The 18,309-nt window shown below is 38.7% G+C and overlaps 1 protein-coding gene across 5 annotated transcripts in view; it reads right to left on the bottom strand.

The window, feature by feature from the left end:
- CPEB2 (cytoplasmic polyadenylation element binding protein 2) overlaps positions 1 to 18,309 on the bottom strand; it is a 62,825-nt gene that overhangs the window by 3,621 nt on the left and 40,895 nt on the right. For all 5 annotated transcript variants that reach the window (XM_074275333.1, XM_074275331.1, XM_074275334.1 and 2 more), the window contains 6 exons: positions 14,877 to 15,047; positions 13,895 to 13,984; positions 8,823 to 8,941; positions 8,442 to 8,556; positions 5,881 to 6,062; positions 1 to 366 (listed from right to left, as the gene is read on the bottom strand). The exon at positions 1 to 366 is cut by the window's left edge and continues 3,621 nt beyond it. In XM_074275333.1, coding sequence (XP_074131434.1) covers positions 139 to 366; positions 5,881 to 6,062; positions 8,442 to 8,556; positions 8,823 to 8,941; positions 13,895 to 13,984; positions 14,877 to 15,047 — 905 coding nt within the window. In that variant the 3' untranslated portion in view covers positions 1 to 138. The remainder of the gene's footprint in view (positions 367 to 5,880; positions 6,063 to 8,441; positions 8,557 to 8,822; positions 8,942 to 13,894; positions 13,985 to 14,876; positions 15,048 to 18,309) is intronic.

Below are 18,309 nucleotides of genomic sequence, written 5' to 3'. Positions count from 1 at the left end.
CTGCTGATAAAGATGCATGTATTGAGAGCTGGGGTGAAAAGCAGAAGAATGCACTTATTTCTTCTGCACATCAGTATCTTCAAACACAGTAAGCCACATGCACCCATCTTTCCTTAAACAGACGCCGGTTCGCCATCCTTAGTTCCAGCGGAAGTGGATCTGACGCGGGCGGTCAGCGCCTTCCTTGACCAATGGCTTATGGAATTCCCGTCCTGCGCGCGAGTGGATGTTCGCCCAACAAAACTCACAATAATACTGCAGGCAAGTGACGTTGGCACAGAAGAAGGGGGCGAACTTCCCACCGCAGCGCGCGCCCTGGCACTCGTCACACATCTGGTCATCCAACACATATGGCTTTACCTCCACCTGCGGAGGCAAACACAGGGAGAAGGCTTTAACGGTGTCGGGCGCGCTGCTGACAGACGCTTAGTTACCGGACCAGTGAGAGAGCTCCAGGGTCAAAACCACTTCCACATCCTTGCGCAGATCGATCATAGGGAAGACTAGGCTTAAGATGCATCCTCCCAGATTATACCCTTATGCGGGGCACCCAGAGGCAGGGCCCCGCAGGGGGGAGCGGGGAGCGGAGGGGCCCTCGCCCGCCGCGGTAGTCCTGTCTTTTACGAGTTAGACGCAGGTTGGCGGGCACTCTCCATAAGCTCGTGTGTGTTGGAGGGTGTCTCTGTCGAGCCTTTGGTGCAGTTCCATAAACTGCATCTTCTCCCCTAGGATCTGAGCTTGGATGGTCCCTGCCAGTTCTAACAGTCTGACATTTTTTGGGGGGGTCTGAGACCCCACCTGAATTGAAAACACCAACAGAGCTGGCAGAAATCATCCTAAATTTTCAGACTAATCTGCACCCTACAGGCCCAAAAGCCTGATGCTCTAAGAAGGCACAATTTCTGCAGTGTTTATAAGCGCTTAAATATAGAGTGGCCATCACAAATAAGACTGATTTCTTCAAGAAGAAGTCATACCACACTAATCACCTGACTCTTTCGGTCGAGGACGCGACAGATAGTGGAGTATTTGACAAGTTCATTGCTGATGGTGGAGGAGGCTATCTGGATAGAACCAGGAGGGGATTTCAGAACTGGTTTGATGATTGGACGCTATGGAGTCCACTCAACAGTTTGTTCTGGCTCCGTTTCAAATTAATGTAGGTGTAATTGATATCCTTGTCAAATGTGCAATATTAATAACGAGATTTTTTGAGGAAGGGAAAGGGATTGTTTGTTGGAGAGTAGAGGGCGAGAATTTAAGATTTAGGATTCTTTTTTCCCATCCTCAAGAAAGGAAGACATCAACCAGCTGAAATCTAACAAAGTATAATATCTTATACTTGGGTAAAAAATGACAATCAACTTTACACGTAGAAGATGGGAGAGGCTGCCAGCAGTCCTCTCAAAAGGAGATGCTTTGCTTATTCCGAGGTTTTTGATTTCCTTTTTACTTAAACAACACTAGAAAGGCTCTTTCGTCCTTCCATGCAACTTTTATATTAATATTTTTTCCTCTTCAGAGTGCATTCAGAGAAGTAAGCACTATTAACTTTCCATCAAAAAAGCCTATTTTCTTTTTCACAACTGGCAAAAAAAGGATCTTTTCTAACAAAGACTATTAAATCCATATAATTGTGGCAATTAAAATTCTCAATTCTATAGCTCCTCTCCCCCCCACTAAAACCCTCCTCTGATGCCTTATCATGACAGGGAATTGACTGAGAGGCTTTTAGAGCCTGATTCTGCAAAGTACATCTGTTTTCTGGCTAGCTAACTCCAAAGAAGCCTGCTCCCCACAAGGAATTGTCTGGGTGACAGCAGCTCATGAGCACTCTTAGCAATTAAGACTTAACGGAAGGGAGAGTACACCAGTGGAGGTACCTATCTATGCACATCGGTAAGAAAAAAGGACCCAGAATCCCTTGAAAGCAGAATACAGTTGACAATTTTTTGACTTTTGCTAACGGTAAACCTCATTTTTTTTGAATCAACAGGGGTGGTAGAGAGAGCTGTTCTCCACACCAGGAGATGTAGCTTCAGGTTTTCCCTCTGCCACAGTCTGGGTCGTCCTGGGTGAATCACTGACCCCTGTTAAGTATTCTGAGCAAGTCCCTAAGATGAGAAGGTACCAGCCCTGGTACAGGAAGTTCCCTACACCAAGGAAGTCACAGAGCCTGGGCCTCTCCTGCAACTTAAATTTCTCAAAAATGAAATTCTGAGTTCTTAAACACAAATGAAGAATATACATTCAAGACTTATGCAGATGAAAAGGAAACTTGCTGTCAATTTAGATTTTTTTTTAAGGCATAGAAGGAAGACAAAAGATTTTCAGGAGTGCTAAAGTCCAAAGTCAGGACAGTAATTCTAAGGAAGGCAAAAAGGGATTGTTTTTGGTTATGTTGGGAGGAGGAACCGACACTCTGTGCTTGACTAGGACAATACAACAGAAAGGGAAAATATTTCACCTTTTCCTTTTTATCTGTCAAGAAGAATAACTCAGTGGAATAACAGAAAATGGTTGCAGGTGAGTTGAAAGCTAAGGTTAGTGAGAAGGTAGAAGTCACAATGCCTCCCTGACCCCCACAAGCTCATCGGGATTCCCACATCCTTCGGCCTTGGTCAGCTTTGAGTCAATGTCTTGATTTTCAGGAGTCAAAAGAGTTCTTTTGCTTCTGTATTATTATTATTATTATTTTGCAGAGGAGACTGAGATTCCAATAAATCTCAAAGGATAGAACTGAACTGGTTAGCAGTGAACCAAAAGGCAAAGGGCTCTAACAAGAAATCTGCAAATTACAGACTGCTGAGCTTGCATGGAAAAGTGGACAGCAGTTTAAAGGAACTTCAATACTCCAGCATTTAAAAAGCAGCCACGATGCCTAAAAGCAGAGTGACTTCATCCAGTACAGGGCATGCCAGACTAACCGGATTTTCTTTCTGAAAGGGTGGCTGGATGGCAGGTCAGGAAGTGCTATGGACAGGGTTTACTTCCAGTTTGGCAAAGTGTCTGACAAGCCTTTCTGTTCCTGTGGGTAAGACTGGATAGGTCTGCATTTTCTAGCTAATCTGTGGGTATGAGGAACTGCCAGTGAGGATTCCCTCTCAACAAGCACAGATCAGTCATGGCTCTGCAACTTGAGAGACTTAGGGAGTTGCCTATGGGAACTAAGTTACACACTTAGCACCTAGCCAGTGTTCTTCCTGACTGCAAGGAGGGCTGCCTACTGCTCCACAATGCCTTCTGTGCCTTCTTTATTCTGCAAGAGATCACGGTCCAATTGGGGCCGTCAGAACTAGCCATGTTCCAGATCGTCCCTAGTTCTTCCCCCCCACCCCAAACATTAATGCAATCCTAAGGTGCCCCGGCATTAAGAGTAGGAAACAATCTTTGTCTACTCTGGGTAGGCTACCCACTTCTGGGGAGCACATTTTTAGGAAGGACAAGCTACCCAATCTAGGAATCTACCTAAGCAGGAGAGAAGAACCCTGCCATGGGGTGAGCAGCTGAAAGAATTAAGAACCAGAGTGGTAGACAGGAGAGCTGCCTTCATCTGAAGGCTGGAAGGCCCCTGGCTCTGGGGTTGTGCTCCCCCCACAGAGTCCAAGAGGCTCTGACCCTGGTCCCCCCGCAGATTCATTAGCCTTGATCTCCTGCACACAGATGAACGACTTGTAACTCGCTCCATATACAAAGTTGGACGCACACAGGAGAGACAGTATCAAGAGCTAACGGAACCTTCGGCTTCACGTTGTAACAGACGCACTGGGGCTGACCTTGGAAGAGGAAGAGAACCGGGGCCTAAAGCAGCCTCGCATACAAAGGATGGGCTCGGCAGTACCAGAATCTGGACCCGAGGCCTCGTCGAGTTCTATGATCATGTTCCCATGATTTTGAAAAGCTGCATACCACAGAGACCATTTCCTGTGGGCTACCAAACTGGTAATTCCTTTAAAATTCCCTTTTTACTACTTAAAATAAGTACTTTTAATTTTCCTTAGGCAAAATCAGTTTTATGGTACTGCATTTTTGTTTCTTGTTACAATGAAAAGCTAACTTAAAAACCAAACAGAATTTAGTAATTAAAAAAAAAAAAACCAAGGATTTTAAAGTCTGAATTCTGACTGCCCAGAGGACAAGAAAGGGTAAATCATAGAAGAAAAGTCAATATGAATATACTACTTAACCATCACCTAGAAAATGTGAGTATTCTGGGTTTCTATTCACTTTGCTAATATGCTCTCCATCCTGATTTCAACTTCTAAGAATTCAGTTAAGAAAGAAGCAAATGCCAGCTGTCATTAATATTTAACACCTCTAAGCAGCTTAAAAATAGCTCCCTTCTACATCCAGGGACTAGATGTTTTAAAAGGTCTCGAGCTGACACAATAAAGAATAGCCCTCCAATTAGGATACCTAATCATAGATCTATAGCAAAGCTTCTTAATAATGACAATGATAACTTTTCATCAGTAAATGTGAGATTTGTATATCTATTTTATATACTCAGATAAAAACTTTTCAGCAGAAAAGGGGTTATTAAATGGACAATGTTTAAGAAGCCCTCATCTATATAGTATAGAGTTGAAATAACGCTTAATGTTTCATCTGGAAAGAAGATCAGCCCGACAGCTAATGGGTACCATCTGGGCATTTAGCCTCGGCGGCTAATCTTCCTGTCATCAACTCAAGTTATATCAAAGAATTTTAATATGCCGAGTCTGCTGTGAAAAGTGTGTGTGTGTGTGGGGGGGATTAGTGAAAACATCAACTTTTATTTACGCTAACAATAGTATACTGAGGGAATTTTGCATTTTGTAACTCAAAATGTAATGTCCTTAGGTACAGAATGATAATTCAGCCTCACTTTTAGCACAGAGAAGAGTGGATTTCTTTACTTTTTTTAAAGTTCAAATCTTTAATCTGATAAAAAGGAAAAGAGCTAAAGATCATGTAGATTAAACCAGGTTCAAATAAACATTTTTCTTCCTCGAATGCATGTGCTGCTAACTGCAACTGTTGCGAAATCTAGCTTTAAATTCTAGGACTTTGATTTATACTTCTGTCCAACATTTTTTCAAGTTCAGAAGCTGCAGCAAATGGAAGAGTTGCCATGAGTATGAAAGGCAAAGGCATTTTTCAATGCATCTAGTTAAGTATAAAGCACTGGAGACCCCCAATGTGAGATAAACAGACCCGTCCCTTCCCCAAAGTGCCCCCGAGGGTCACTCCTGGCGAACCCGAGCAGAGCATCCTCCTCCGAACTGCACAGAGGCCCAGAATTAAGACCACCTTAAGAAGCCTCTACTATAACCCATAATTTATCTAATTGCATTTTTATGAGATTTTATAAAAAAAAATCAAAGAATACTTATTAAAGAAATAGTATTCCCTTGCTTTGGACATTAACCTACAGGAATGTCCTCAGGCATGACACAGACAAGATCTTTATAAAGTCCAAAATATACCTTTAAACCTTTAGTGATTTAGTTTGTATATTATGATTAGGAAAAAAAATTTAACTATAAACTGCTAGTAAAGATGTGAAGCAAGAAAGTGGTTATTTGCTACCATACCTAAGGAGATAGTGTTCTATGACTCGGTGAAATGAAGTACATATAAGTTGTAATACGAAAATGTCATTTCTTATTAAATATCATTAATAATTCTGTTACTCTGATCACCCTCAGTTAAACGCTTTTAAAATGCACAAGGATTTTGAAGTCTTAAATGTACATTCAGAAGTAACTCAGATGAAAAAGGATGTGTGAGGACCAATACTAGAATGTTATAAACTTATCACAATGAATTTTCAGAGCCGTACTTTTAACAGTACTGTACAATATGTAAAATTGAGCACATTCAGAATATACAACTTACTCGTTTGTCAATATCGCCATGTTGAAGTTGAACAAACCGAGCACTAATGGCAGCAATATAGCTCTGCTGATTGGAAAAAGCCACACGCCCGGCACCTTTTGGATACTTCAGCTCTGGATCTGTATCAATTCCTGCATAACAAACTCCACCATAGAGCCGGTCCATTATCATCGCAAGTTCCACTGTAAGAGGAAAATTTGTGTTTAAAGACAAAAAAGTTTAAAAAGTAGTTAAATAAAGTTGATTTTTAAAAATTTCATGAAGATAACCAATGCAACTATTCATTAAAAACCCAACACATTTCTAAAATACTTTACAGTTTACAAACTTTTTTTCATAAGCCTAAAAGGTAAAAAGAATGTAATTATTCCCATTTCACAGTAAAAAAATGGTGAAACTCGGTTTGAAAGATCTACCCAAAGCTGGCACATAATACCACTGAGATCTTCTAAGTGAAATTCTCTTTCTACTGTAAAACAGCTTATTTATAATAACATCACTGCAAACTGCTCTCCAAATTTGTAAACTGATAGAAAAGAATTGGTAATGGTTTTTTAGTTTTATATTTCCTTCTCATTTAAAATCGGATTTTTCACAAGATTCCCAAATTGAAAATTCACATAACGATCTGCAAGGGGGTTTCAGAGAGGCCGCACATGGCAGCAAAAACGCGCAATGATCCACTCTGCACGGACAACGCCATCCGCCACAGAGGGAGAACTATGGAGACCGAAGGTAAATCGACACTATTTTCACCCTTTTTTCCCCTCCTGTAGTTTTTCCTTTTTGTTCTGATTTTTCTCACTCAGCATGATTCATATAGAACTATGTAAAAAAATTTTTATCAAGGACATTTATGATTCTGGACATGGAAAGGGGGGGAGATAAAAAGATTGCTAAGCTGGTACTCCTGAGATATTAAAAAATGAGTGAGAATCCTCCAGCTCATTGACAGACCTTACAGAGACAGGAATTAAAGGCATAAAAAGGAGATGATCTCTATTTAGTAGAAGTTCTCTCACCTAGATGCACCAGTTCAATGACATGAAACAAAGTCATTTAGATATAAACCAGAACATTAGTATAAAGTATATTCAGTCTTTAAACAGCTTTGAATATTATATATGTTCTGTTTTCACATGCATCTATCCCTCTGATCTATCCAGTAACTCAAATAAAAAGCTTCTTTAGGTTAACACACAAAAATGACAATTCAATTTTATTCACTACGGAGCATCCATTTCAAAGTGACCCACATTTCAAAATATTTGGCCTTTTAAAAAACATATTGCGCCAATTACTTGCACAGCTGCCTTCTGAGGTGAATAGTAGGTTATATTATCTAGGAGCTATTGAAAAGTCAATGAAAGAGGTAGAAAAGGAACTTTAGGTACCATATGTCACAAGATATTTATTTCTGGATCTATAGGTTGGGGAAATTTCCAAAGTAATGTTCTAAGTTTTGGATTTAATCTCTTATAAATTCCAAAGAATTAAATCAATTTCAGGTTACAGTGGGGAAAACTTTTTTTCTTGCCTAAATATAGCTGTATTTTAGCAATTGTTTTATATTGGTCCCTCCCCTACCTCCAAATTATTACAAAATCTGCATATCTGGAAGGACGTTGTGAGGCAATACTTTGTGCAAGGTATCCTGGGGTATGTTGGGGGAAGATGCAATGCTTGGATGGAAAAGAACTCCCTTTGTAGAGTTCTCAGTCATGTAAGGGCTGAGGGTAAATGTGAAACATTCACATATAATTATGGCATAGAAGGAAAGCAGTCCTAACAAGACAAAAAAGCACTATTTCTTGAGTTGTGGGAGCTCAGGTTGGAGTCTGAATCTCAGCTTTGAGTCAATATTATCCTGTAAAACCCATGGAATGAGGCGGCTGGCCCTCTCCCAGGCCACGTGCCTGGCACCTATGCTAGGAACTAGGCCTGGAAAAAGGGAGAGTCTTTAACCTCAAGAACTTATTTTTTTAATAAAGTATTCTGTAAAATTTGCAACTCTAAATGGCTGTTTTCCCTTTTTTCAAATTCCCAAACCATTGATTTTTGTGGTTCATTCTCATCACCTTCCCACCTGTAGCAGAAACTCATTATTTTCTAAATGACTAAATCTCAGAAATTGAAGAGTCATGAATAGAGTCAACACCCCAACAGGCTGTCAGAATAGAGGAAGCCTTGGAGTCCCATCTAACACACTTGATTTACTTTAAGGATCCTGAACCTGGATTTCAGGGAGTTTAAATAACTTGTTCAAGATTACACCCGTCATAAGCTCAATGAGGTGAAATTTGAACTCAGGTTCTCTACTTCAGTGGTAAATCATTTCAGTCTTAATTCCTCCTAATTAATATGAACATTAAATCCCCAAATTGAAAAGAGAGCTTTCTAAAAGATATACTTGGGGGAAAAAAAAGTTTGTTGAATTAATTTTTTTTTAATTTCATAAATGTGAGCTCTATTTAAATTATGTTTTACGTATTTATTTGTAATTTTGTTAATGTAAAATTGCAATATTTATAAAGTTAAATCAGTAGTGATTTTCCACTTACCTGCTCTCAATGGCCGGGGGACACCTCCAACAAAAATTGTTTTTCGAGGATCCAGGGGTTGTGACCCATCCATTACAAAGTCGCTATCACTTAGATTCCAGGGACGGATCTGAACCTATTTTAAGTAAGTGCATATTACTTTAAACTTTTCCACTTACTAACAAAGCACATTTATATTGCTGCCAATTAATCTTAGTTCTAGTCATTAGCCAATGCCACAGATCTAATTGCTGGTCTTGAACAGGATCATAAGTCTAGTAAATCACCAACTGACTGAATCTGTGAGAAGTTAATTTGGTTTGTTTTTTTTAAAACAATACTTCTGAAGTAATTTTGCAGGTCAGGGGTTAGCAGCCTAAAGGCTGAATAATATTTACTTACTGGTTTGTCCTTGATAGTAGGGCTAGAAACACATAGATATAGCTTTCCATCTTCTTCAATACAAGCATCAATCAATGCTTGCACAGAGCTCTCTTCTTGAAAGAGAAGGAATGCATAACCTGAAAAAGAACCAATAATTTTTTAAATAAAGGAAAATTTTCTCTTGAATATTAATTATTTTTTTAAAATAAGGGGCATAAAATACACATGACAGAAAACATCATTAGTCTCATTGCCAACAAGGGGCCATTAGGGATGCTGCAGGTTGGGGGGGTGCTGGAGAATGTTGGTTCCCGTCAGCTTCTCGGGGAAGTCTCAGGGACAAGTAAGGATTATTTCCAGAAAGGGAACCCGTCTTCCTTGTATTTGTAGACTACTCTGAGGGGAGTTTCTGGCCCAGAGAGCTCCCCTTGAAGACCCTGTCAATCTCTGAAGCACCCACGGGCTTCAGTAGCTGCCCCCATTCTAGGCAGACAAGTGTGGTGGCTGGTGGAGGATGACGTCTCCGTTCCCTACCATCTGTGCTCCAACAACAGCCAGATGAGCTCCCATGAGGAGCCCTCCCTCCTATTCTGCTCCCCCCATGTCTATAAATCACAGTCTTAAGCTCCTTGATGTGACTTTTTTGGGGGGAGGGCTAGGATAGTCATTAGCCAAAGTTACTTAATGAATGCCTGGCTCCCCCTAGTCTTTGGGCATAGATCAGGGAGCACCGGGCACCTCCACGTAGACCACACCTCCAGCCAAATGTTATTTTTGGTACTGGAAAGTGCAGGTAATCTATGAAATTCCCATACAAACACAGGGAATGCAATCTTGTTTCAGTGTGAAAGGAACTATCAAGCTAACACATTAAAGTGGATTTCACTCTACAATAAGAAACGGTTTACTTAAAACTAAAAAAGAAACAAAACCACCTTTCACATTTTGCTGCCAGGACTGGTCACATCGCTATTATAACCAAAAGCCAACTAGAGACAGAATCAATCAAGTACTCTCAGCTACCTGAAAGCTTCAAGAACTCCCCAAGGTAGAACATCAAGCAGAAGTCCCTCATTAGAGCTTCCATGTACATCTTCAGCCCAAATTTCACCTACTCTGATCATTTCAGCTTCAAAACCTATATATCGTTTACTTTTCAACTCATCACACACACTTTTTTTTTTTTTTTACTGCAGTATGAACACTTTGATGCCTTATGTGTCTTGAATACAAACTCCTGGAAGACCAAAAGAGTTTCCTTTTTGTATTTATACTGGTACCCAATGCAGAAAGTCAGGGTTCCATAATTAAATGCTTGACAAATGTTTGCTGAACTCTTAAGGAACAAAGGAATCTAATGTAAATTTAGAATTTATCAACATTATTCTGGATGAAATTTAGAACCTATCAGGATTTATTTAAAAAAATAATAGCTTTTTATTTTTCCAAATACATGCAAAGATAGCTTTGCAAAACCTTGTGTCCCCAATTTCTCTCCTCCCCTCCACCTTTCCCCTGGACAGCAGGGAATACACTATAGTTATACATGTGCAATTCTTCTAAGCATGTTTCCACATTCATATGTTGCACAAGAAAAATCAGATCAAAAGGGGGAAAAAACCCCATGAGAATGGAAAAAACAACAAGCCAACAAATACCAAAAATGGTGAAAATCCAAGAAAATCAGATCAAAAGGGAAAAAAAACAACAAGCCAACACAACAAAAATGGTAAAAATCCTATGATGTGACCCCTAGGGGCCTCTCTCTGGATGTATGTGGCTCTCTCCATCACAAGTCTCTTGGAATTGGCGCGAGTCACCTCATTGTTGAAGAGAGCCATGTCCATCAGAATTGATCATCACACAATCTTGCTGTTGCCATGTACAATGATCTCCTGGTGCTGCTCATTTCTCTCAGCATCAGTTCATGTCAGTCTCTCCAAAACTCTCTGTATTCCTCCTGCTGGTCATTTCTTACAGAACAATAATATTCCATAATGTTCACATATCATGACTTATTCAGCCATTCTCCAACCAATGGGCAGCCTCTCAGTTCTCAGTTTCCTGCCACTACACAAAGGATCTATCAAAATTTGTAACAGGAAGGAATCCTGATAAAACTCTTCCTGACATGTTGGAGAGGACTGAAGTGGAGAAAGAGTATAAGAAGATGAATAGATGGTGTGTGTGTATTTAAAAATCTATTTACTGAGCAAGTCATTGCATAGGGTACTTAAGATCATTAAAAGTACATCTAGCAATTAAAGCTCTTTAACATTACTTTTTAATTCTGATTTTATTACTCTCCTTTGTGCATTTATATTCTAATCAAATTTGTTCCTTGACCTTATTCTATGGTTTCTTGGCACAATAATACATTCAGAGAGCTTTCTCGATACCTGAAAGAGATTTCTTATCTCCATTTACTGAACCCCTTTTTATTTCTCTCGTCTTTCTGAAGGTTTTCTTCTTCCTGCAGAAACATTTGCAGCTCTGTCTAGGTCTCTCCTCAGATCCAGTCACACATCAACCTCGTATATTCTTTTGTATGTGCAATGCTCCTTTTAGAAGAATACGATTCTTTGATTCCCCTGTGTCTAGCATGGTGTTCGGAATATTTAATAAGCACCTAGTAAGTAGTTTTTAAAATGAATGGTTCACTATACAAGAAGCTACGTCCTTTTAAACTCAGTAAATTTTCTGTAGCATTGTAACATCAAAATAGTTCCTCTGAAATTTTGGAAACTTTCAGAAGTAGGACATTTCATTAAAACTTACTAAGTTCCAGCACAGTAAGGAGACACTTTCCGGAGAAGTTATAGGAGGACATGACCATGCATTGTACAGAATGAAAGAGCAGAGTTGTGAGGTTCCCCATTAGAGGGACCCCTGAGAGTGGTAAGGTCAGACTCTGTTGAAATGTCTATTTGCACAAGCCATTCTTCAATCGATAAATGGTCAAAGGATATGAACAGATAATTTTCAGATAAAGAAATTAAAGCCATCAATATTCATATGAAAAAATGCTATAAATCACTATGGATTAAAGAAATGCAAATTAAGACAACTCTGAGATACCACTACACACCTGTCAGATTGGCTAAAATGACAGGAACAAATAACAATGAATGTTGGAGGGGAGGTGGGAAAACTGGGACACTGATAAATTGTGGGAGAGTTGTGAACTGTCATCATTCTGGAGCAATTTGGAACTTATGCTCAAAAAGTTATCAAACTGTGCAACCCCTTGGACCCAGCAGTGTTTCTCCTGGGATTATTTCCCAAAGAGATATTAAAGAAGGGAAAGGGATCTGTATGTGCAAAAATGTTTGTGGCAGCCCTCTTTGTAGTGGCTACAAACTGGAAACTGAGAGGATGCCATCAGCTGGAGAATGGTTGGATAAATTGTGGTATATGAATGTTATAGAATATTATTGTTCTGTAAAAAACGATGAAGAAGCCAATTTTAGAAAGGCCTGGAAAGATTTACATGAACTGATGCTGAATCAAACAAATAGAACCAAGAGAACATTGTACACAGTAACAGCAATACTGTATGATGACCAACGAGGAAAGACTTGGTTCTTTTCAGCAGTTAAGTGATCCAAGGCAATCCCAGTAAACTTTTGGTGGAAAATGCCATCCATATCTAGAGAGAGAACTACAGAAACTAAATGTAAATCAACACATGCTACATTCAGTTCTTTTTTTCTACTTTTTTCTCTCTCATGGTTTCCCCCTTTGTTCTGATTTTTCTCTCCCAACAGGAGTCATATGGAAATATGTAAAAAATTAATGTACATGTATAATGCCCTCCTCTCTCCCCCCCCCCCCCCCCGCAAATGTTGCTTTACAAGTAACTGGGGAAATTTCTTTTTAAATATCCATGCGAAAGCTTACTAGTCCAAAATGGTCAATTCCTCCCTAAACATAGACAGAATATGGCTGAATATAATAACAATAATATCCAAATACTAAACATCGTGGCTGGCCAAAAAAAACAAAAAAACAAAAAACAAAAAAACAAAAAAATAAACAAAAAAAACCAATTTTCCCCTACTTATTTAAAAGATGAAGTTGATCTGACTACATTACTTTTTCCCCTGAAATAGTTTTACTTAAATTTAACTAGTTTGATGACAAATATGCAATGTAAATGAATTGGAGTAATGAATCTACTAATATTTACTGTTAAATCTCTCTTCTTAAAGACCACCCATAGGCTCTGGTACTTCCTCTACCCCCAAGCTACTTTTCATTTGTGGAACACAGAAGATGACAAGACCCCCGCTCTTCCTGGATCTAAGGTCTTATAACCAAGACTGTTTATTTCATTGTTGTTAGATGGTAATTAATAGTTAATGACTGATTAGAAAACGGCTGTTTACAATGAAATTTTACTCAACCCCCATTTCACAAATAACTATGCTTTGAAAAAAATATAAGAACAAATGTTCTCTAGTCTTATAAATCTTATTAAAAATATAAAGCAAAAGTGCATGTAACTCTTGAGGACACACCAAGGTATGCACCATGTCTATAGTCACAGAATATGATGAATAGGAACCACACAATTTCATGCCTAGAAGGGTCTTAAAAATTTAGCACAATCTTCTGATTTAATAATCAAGAAAACAAAAGCTCAAAGACATTAGTTAACAGGGCTGGGGTTGAAATCCCTACACAACCCTCCTGATAGTAATTCCTGATTAGGGCAAACTGTCTCCGGGTACTTTCCAAGAAAAATAGGAAGGATTTGGGTCGGGCCAAACACGTTCCCATGTCCACAGAAACAGAGCCGATTTGGAATTTCGGCTAGGCCCATCAGGATGGTTCTTAAAGCCCTTTGGCCACCAGGCGCCAATTAATGATCCGTTTCTTCTAATTAATAGGAATGCTAAGGGGAGAGAGAATTTAAAAAAAAAAAAAAAAAAAAAGATACCCTGGAATAATAGTGCACTCACTCATGCACAAAGAACACATAATCATCTGAAAAAAAGTTCTGAGTCACTTGGTACTGACATTTATGAGAAGAGGTAAAAGAAGAATGCAATCTCTTAGCTCAAATATACTCTATTATGTGTTTTTACCTTTTGGTGGGAAGTAGGACTTGCTTTCTGCTTTGTGAGGCCAGTCTACTACCAGAGGCCCAAATCGTCTGAAACTAGCAGTAATTTCATCTTTAAAAAAAAAGCAGAATGATAGGAGTTAGAAGACAAATTTCCCAATTTCTCCTTCAAAAAGATACTCTGTTGTTTTTAGAAGTAAATACAGTTTTGAGATTTAAAACTTCCTATTTCTTACCATCTCAGTGGGTAGAGGAGGAGGTGGAAGGAAAGAATTTGGAACTCAAAGTAAAAATAAAATTTAAAAAAATCTATTACTTAAAAAAAACATAAGGTATGCTAGAAAATATATTTTAAGAATCTGAATTGAGACCAAAATGAGTTTATAAAGATGTTAAATACTTTAAGACTATTAGGCTATTAGATTTCCTCTATAAAAATTCATTCTGAAGAAAAATTTTAACTGGGAAAATCATATTAAAACCAAAAGAATCAATTAAGCATAAAGTTAAACTGATTCATTGAATTTTAAAATATTCTGTGGCATTAAGTAATATTCAGATTAAGTTAGGAGGTCTTTAATAGGATTGCAGTACAAACTAGTAAACATAATAGGCTCTAGTAACACCTAGAAAGCATATGCTGGGTTATAGCTAGAAGATACATCCAAGGAACTACCTAATCTAATATTTTCATTTCATAAGCATTCTACTAAAAAAAAAGGCTTACTTAAGGAATCAAAAGGGAAAACACCTTGGAAAATGACAGTACATCAAAATTAAGCAAGGTGTGCATATTAAAATTAAAGTCCTATGTTAACTGTTGCTCAGAGTTAAGTGCTATTAATTGGAGTCCAGGAATCTCGAGTTAAAGGAAAATACACTGCATAACAGTTTTAAGGAGAGCAGTTATCTTTTCAATAGTTCAAAATCAGACTGTTCAAGATGGGTATTTACATTTACTTAAACTGAATCCAAAATCCTCTTTAACTAAAAATTCACCTCACCTTCATCGATGTCAGGAGGAAGACCACCAACAAAAACTTTCCGAGAAAAACGTTCTATCCTCTCTCCGTTCTGATGAGCTGAGTAGCATGTGGGGGAATTTAAGACACCAACTTGATCACTGTGGCCGTCATCCAGCAAGCCGTCATCTATTGGGAAGAGGGAAGAACGGCCTAAAACATATAAACAAATGACAGAATTGTAATTTAGGATTTTAGGAAACAGGTTAAAAAAACCAAAGTATACATGTTAAAATGTTAATGAACAACATATTCAATTTATTAACTGATTAAATGAAGGAAAAAAGTTAGCTTCTCCAAAGGAAATAAAAAAATTTTGATTACACATTTTAATGAGAGAGCCCATGGTCTGAATAGTTTTTAAAGATTGGGTGAAACAAATTACTCTTCTTCCACTAACAGAAAAGATAATATTATAAGTCAAATATTTGAACAGTCTTTCTTTTTGGATAAATTAACAATAACCTGGCTGTGTGGGGAAGGGAAAAGTCTGCTTGGTAGTGCCTATAATCAAATGAAGCGTCTGCATTATCATCAAGGGTGAAGGAAAACATCTGTTTTTAGGTAAAAGGTAGATGGCAAAAATTATAGTCCCAAAAGTGAGGTGAAAACCTAAAACAGTCAACAATTGACACACTTTATAACTGAAGTTAACACAAAGCAGTACACTTTTAAATATTTATTGAGGATTTGTTGAGAATATGAAAATGAATAAGAGGCAGTCCCTAAGCCCAGAGACACGAAGTCTAAATGGGATAGGGGAAGGAGAAAATAGGAAAATAACAGATATAATATAAAACAATAACCATATTAAGGGTCACAAAAGTGATATCAAAGAATGATGGAATGAATTTGGAGGAGGGAACAGAAAGGAGACAAATCTGGCATTTGAACTGGGCCTTGAAGGGTAGCAGAGAAGCCAAGATGAGCAAAGGCAGTCAAGGTGGGAGAACAGTATCGGTTGGGCAGGGGCCGGGTGGGCATCGTGCTGCTGTGGAAGGGGATGCCACAAGGCTCAGGGCGCTGCCCGGAAAGCGAGCCCGGAGCCACCTCCTCCTTGGGAAAGTGGGGGGGGATGTAGGATGAGTAGGGGGCTGGCACAGGCAGGGGGAGGGGGCCCACAGGGAACTGTCTCCCAACTCCAACACAGGCACTTAATAAATCCTGGTTGCTAATGCTCAAGGAGGGGGGTGGGGTGGGAGCAGACCCCCCCCCCCCAATGCTCAGCACAGAGCCCAGCCCACCAGCATCTGTCCAAACCTTCCTCACTGTTCAGTCCAGCCGGGACATCATCTTTCAAGAAATTATCCTGATATTATAGAACCGAATGGTGAGACAGAATTTTAATCCACTGATCGCCTCCTCAGGAGGTCCTGAGAATATGACACCAAATTCCAGAACTCCCGGATTAAGGAGAAAATATCCCAAGCATCCAGAAAGAAACAATTCAAACACAGTAAAGCCACAGTCAAGATCACCCAAGATTTGGCAGCTTCTACCCTTCAGGACCGGAGGGTTTGGAACCTGATATTCCAGAGAGAAGTGGGGCTAGGATTACAACCAAGAATCTCCTACCCAGCAAAACATTCTTCAGAGGAAAAGGTGGGTAAAATAGAGGATCTTCACACATTTGTGATGAAAAGACCGGCACTGAATGGACAATGAGATTTTCAAATGCAGGAGACACATAAGGAGGTAACCAGGAGAGTGATATTATAAGGGACTTAAGGTTTATCTGTTTACATTCCTACATGGGAGGATGATCTTGTAACTTTTCAGAACTTTCTCATTACTATGGAAGTTGGAAGGAATACATATGAACAGAGGGCACAGGTGTAAACTGAATATGAAAGGATAATATTTTTTTTAAATGAAGTAATGGGGGAAAAGGGGGATGATGTTCTGGGAGAAAGGGAAAGGAAGAAATGGGATGGAGCAAATTATCTGCCATAAAAGAGCCAAGAAAAAGCTTTTAGAGTAGAGGGGAAGAGGAGAGCGTTAGTGTACTCTCACCAGAAGTGTTTCAAAGAGAAAATTAACATACTCCATGGGTCTACAAATCAGCCCCTCTCAAAGGAAAATAGGGGAAGAATGGGATAGGGGAAAGGAGAGATCAGCAGCAAAACACTCCAGAGGAGGGGAGGATAAAAGGAGAGACAATAGAATAAATGGGAGGAAATACAGAGAGAATAGAATAAATGGGAGGAAATACAGAGACAATAGAATAAATGGGAGGAAATACAATGAACAACAGGAATCGCAACAGGAACTTTGAAGTAAGCTTCTCTGATAAGACCTTATTTCTTAGACACAGAGGAACTGAGTCAAATTCATTAAAAAAAAGCTATTCCCCAATTGATAAATGATCAAAATGTATGATCAATGTCCAAAGGGCTGCAAATTTATGCATATCTTTGTCCTAACAATACAGCTCTTAGGCATAAATATCAAAGACATATTTTAAAGGGGAAAGAAAAGCAAAGAGACCTACACGCACAAAAATATTTGTAGCAGCTCTCAGGGCAAAGATTAGGAAACTGAGGGGATGAGGAACAGCTGAATAAATTACAGTATGTGTTTTTGATGGAATATTATTGTCTTATGGGAAGTGATGAACAGGATGTTCCCAGAGAAAAACTTGGGAAGTCCTCCATGAATTCGAGCAAAGTGATGTACTATATGAAAGCGAACAGTAATGTTCTGGGATGACCAGGGGTAAATCACTTTGCTATTCTTACCAGTACAGTAATTCATGACAACTGATGAAAATCCTATCCATACCCAGAGAAGAAACTATGTCTGAATACAGATTGAATCATACTCTCTCTCTTTTTTTTGAAAACTTTATTTTCCTTGAGGGCTTTTTATTAAGGTAGGAGATCTAAGTTTTCCTTCACAACATGACTTTTATGGAATTGTTTTGTGTAGCTTCACATGTGGTTTCTGAATGGAAGATGGAAGTGGGGATAAGGGAAAGAATTTGGAAATCAAAGGTTTAAGGAAAAAAGTGAATAAATAAGATTAAAAAGAATATTAGTGTGAGAATGATTTATCCACTTCCATAAAAAACTTGGCAATTAAGATAATAAACTATCATTTTTTTGTTTATGGGAATACAGTTGCCATGTAAATTTTTTTTTTCAGTTTCAAAGTTTCAAGTCAACTCTTGGTTTCAAGTAAGTGCAGAAGTTTGCAAACTTTCCTTTGAAAAGTTGATGAGTACACAACTTCAGTGTCTTTGAGGTTATTATAAATTCTTTTCTGCAATTGGCTAGAATAATTCTGCATGCACTTTATCTGAACGGAAGTACAATATTGAATATAGAAGTATGATTGTAAGAAGCAATTACTCTTCCTCCCAAAGAGGAGATGACTAAATTTATTTTATTGTTTCTTTAGCATCAATACCATCAGA

Source organism: Sminthopsis crassicaudata, chromosome 6 (genome assembly GCF_048593235.1).
Source record: "Sminthopsis crassicaudata isolate SCR6 chromosome 6, ASM4859323v1, whole genome shotgun sequence".
In the NCBI taxonomy this organism is placed as follows: Eukaryota; Metazoa; Chordata; class Mammalia; order Dasyuromorphia; family Dasyuridae; genus Sminthopsis; species Sminthopsis crassicaudata.
Note: the sequence above shows the minus strand (reverse complement) of the source record. Positions and strands in the feature narration are given on the sequence as shown.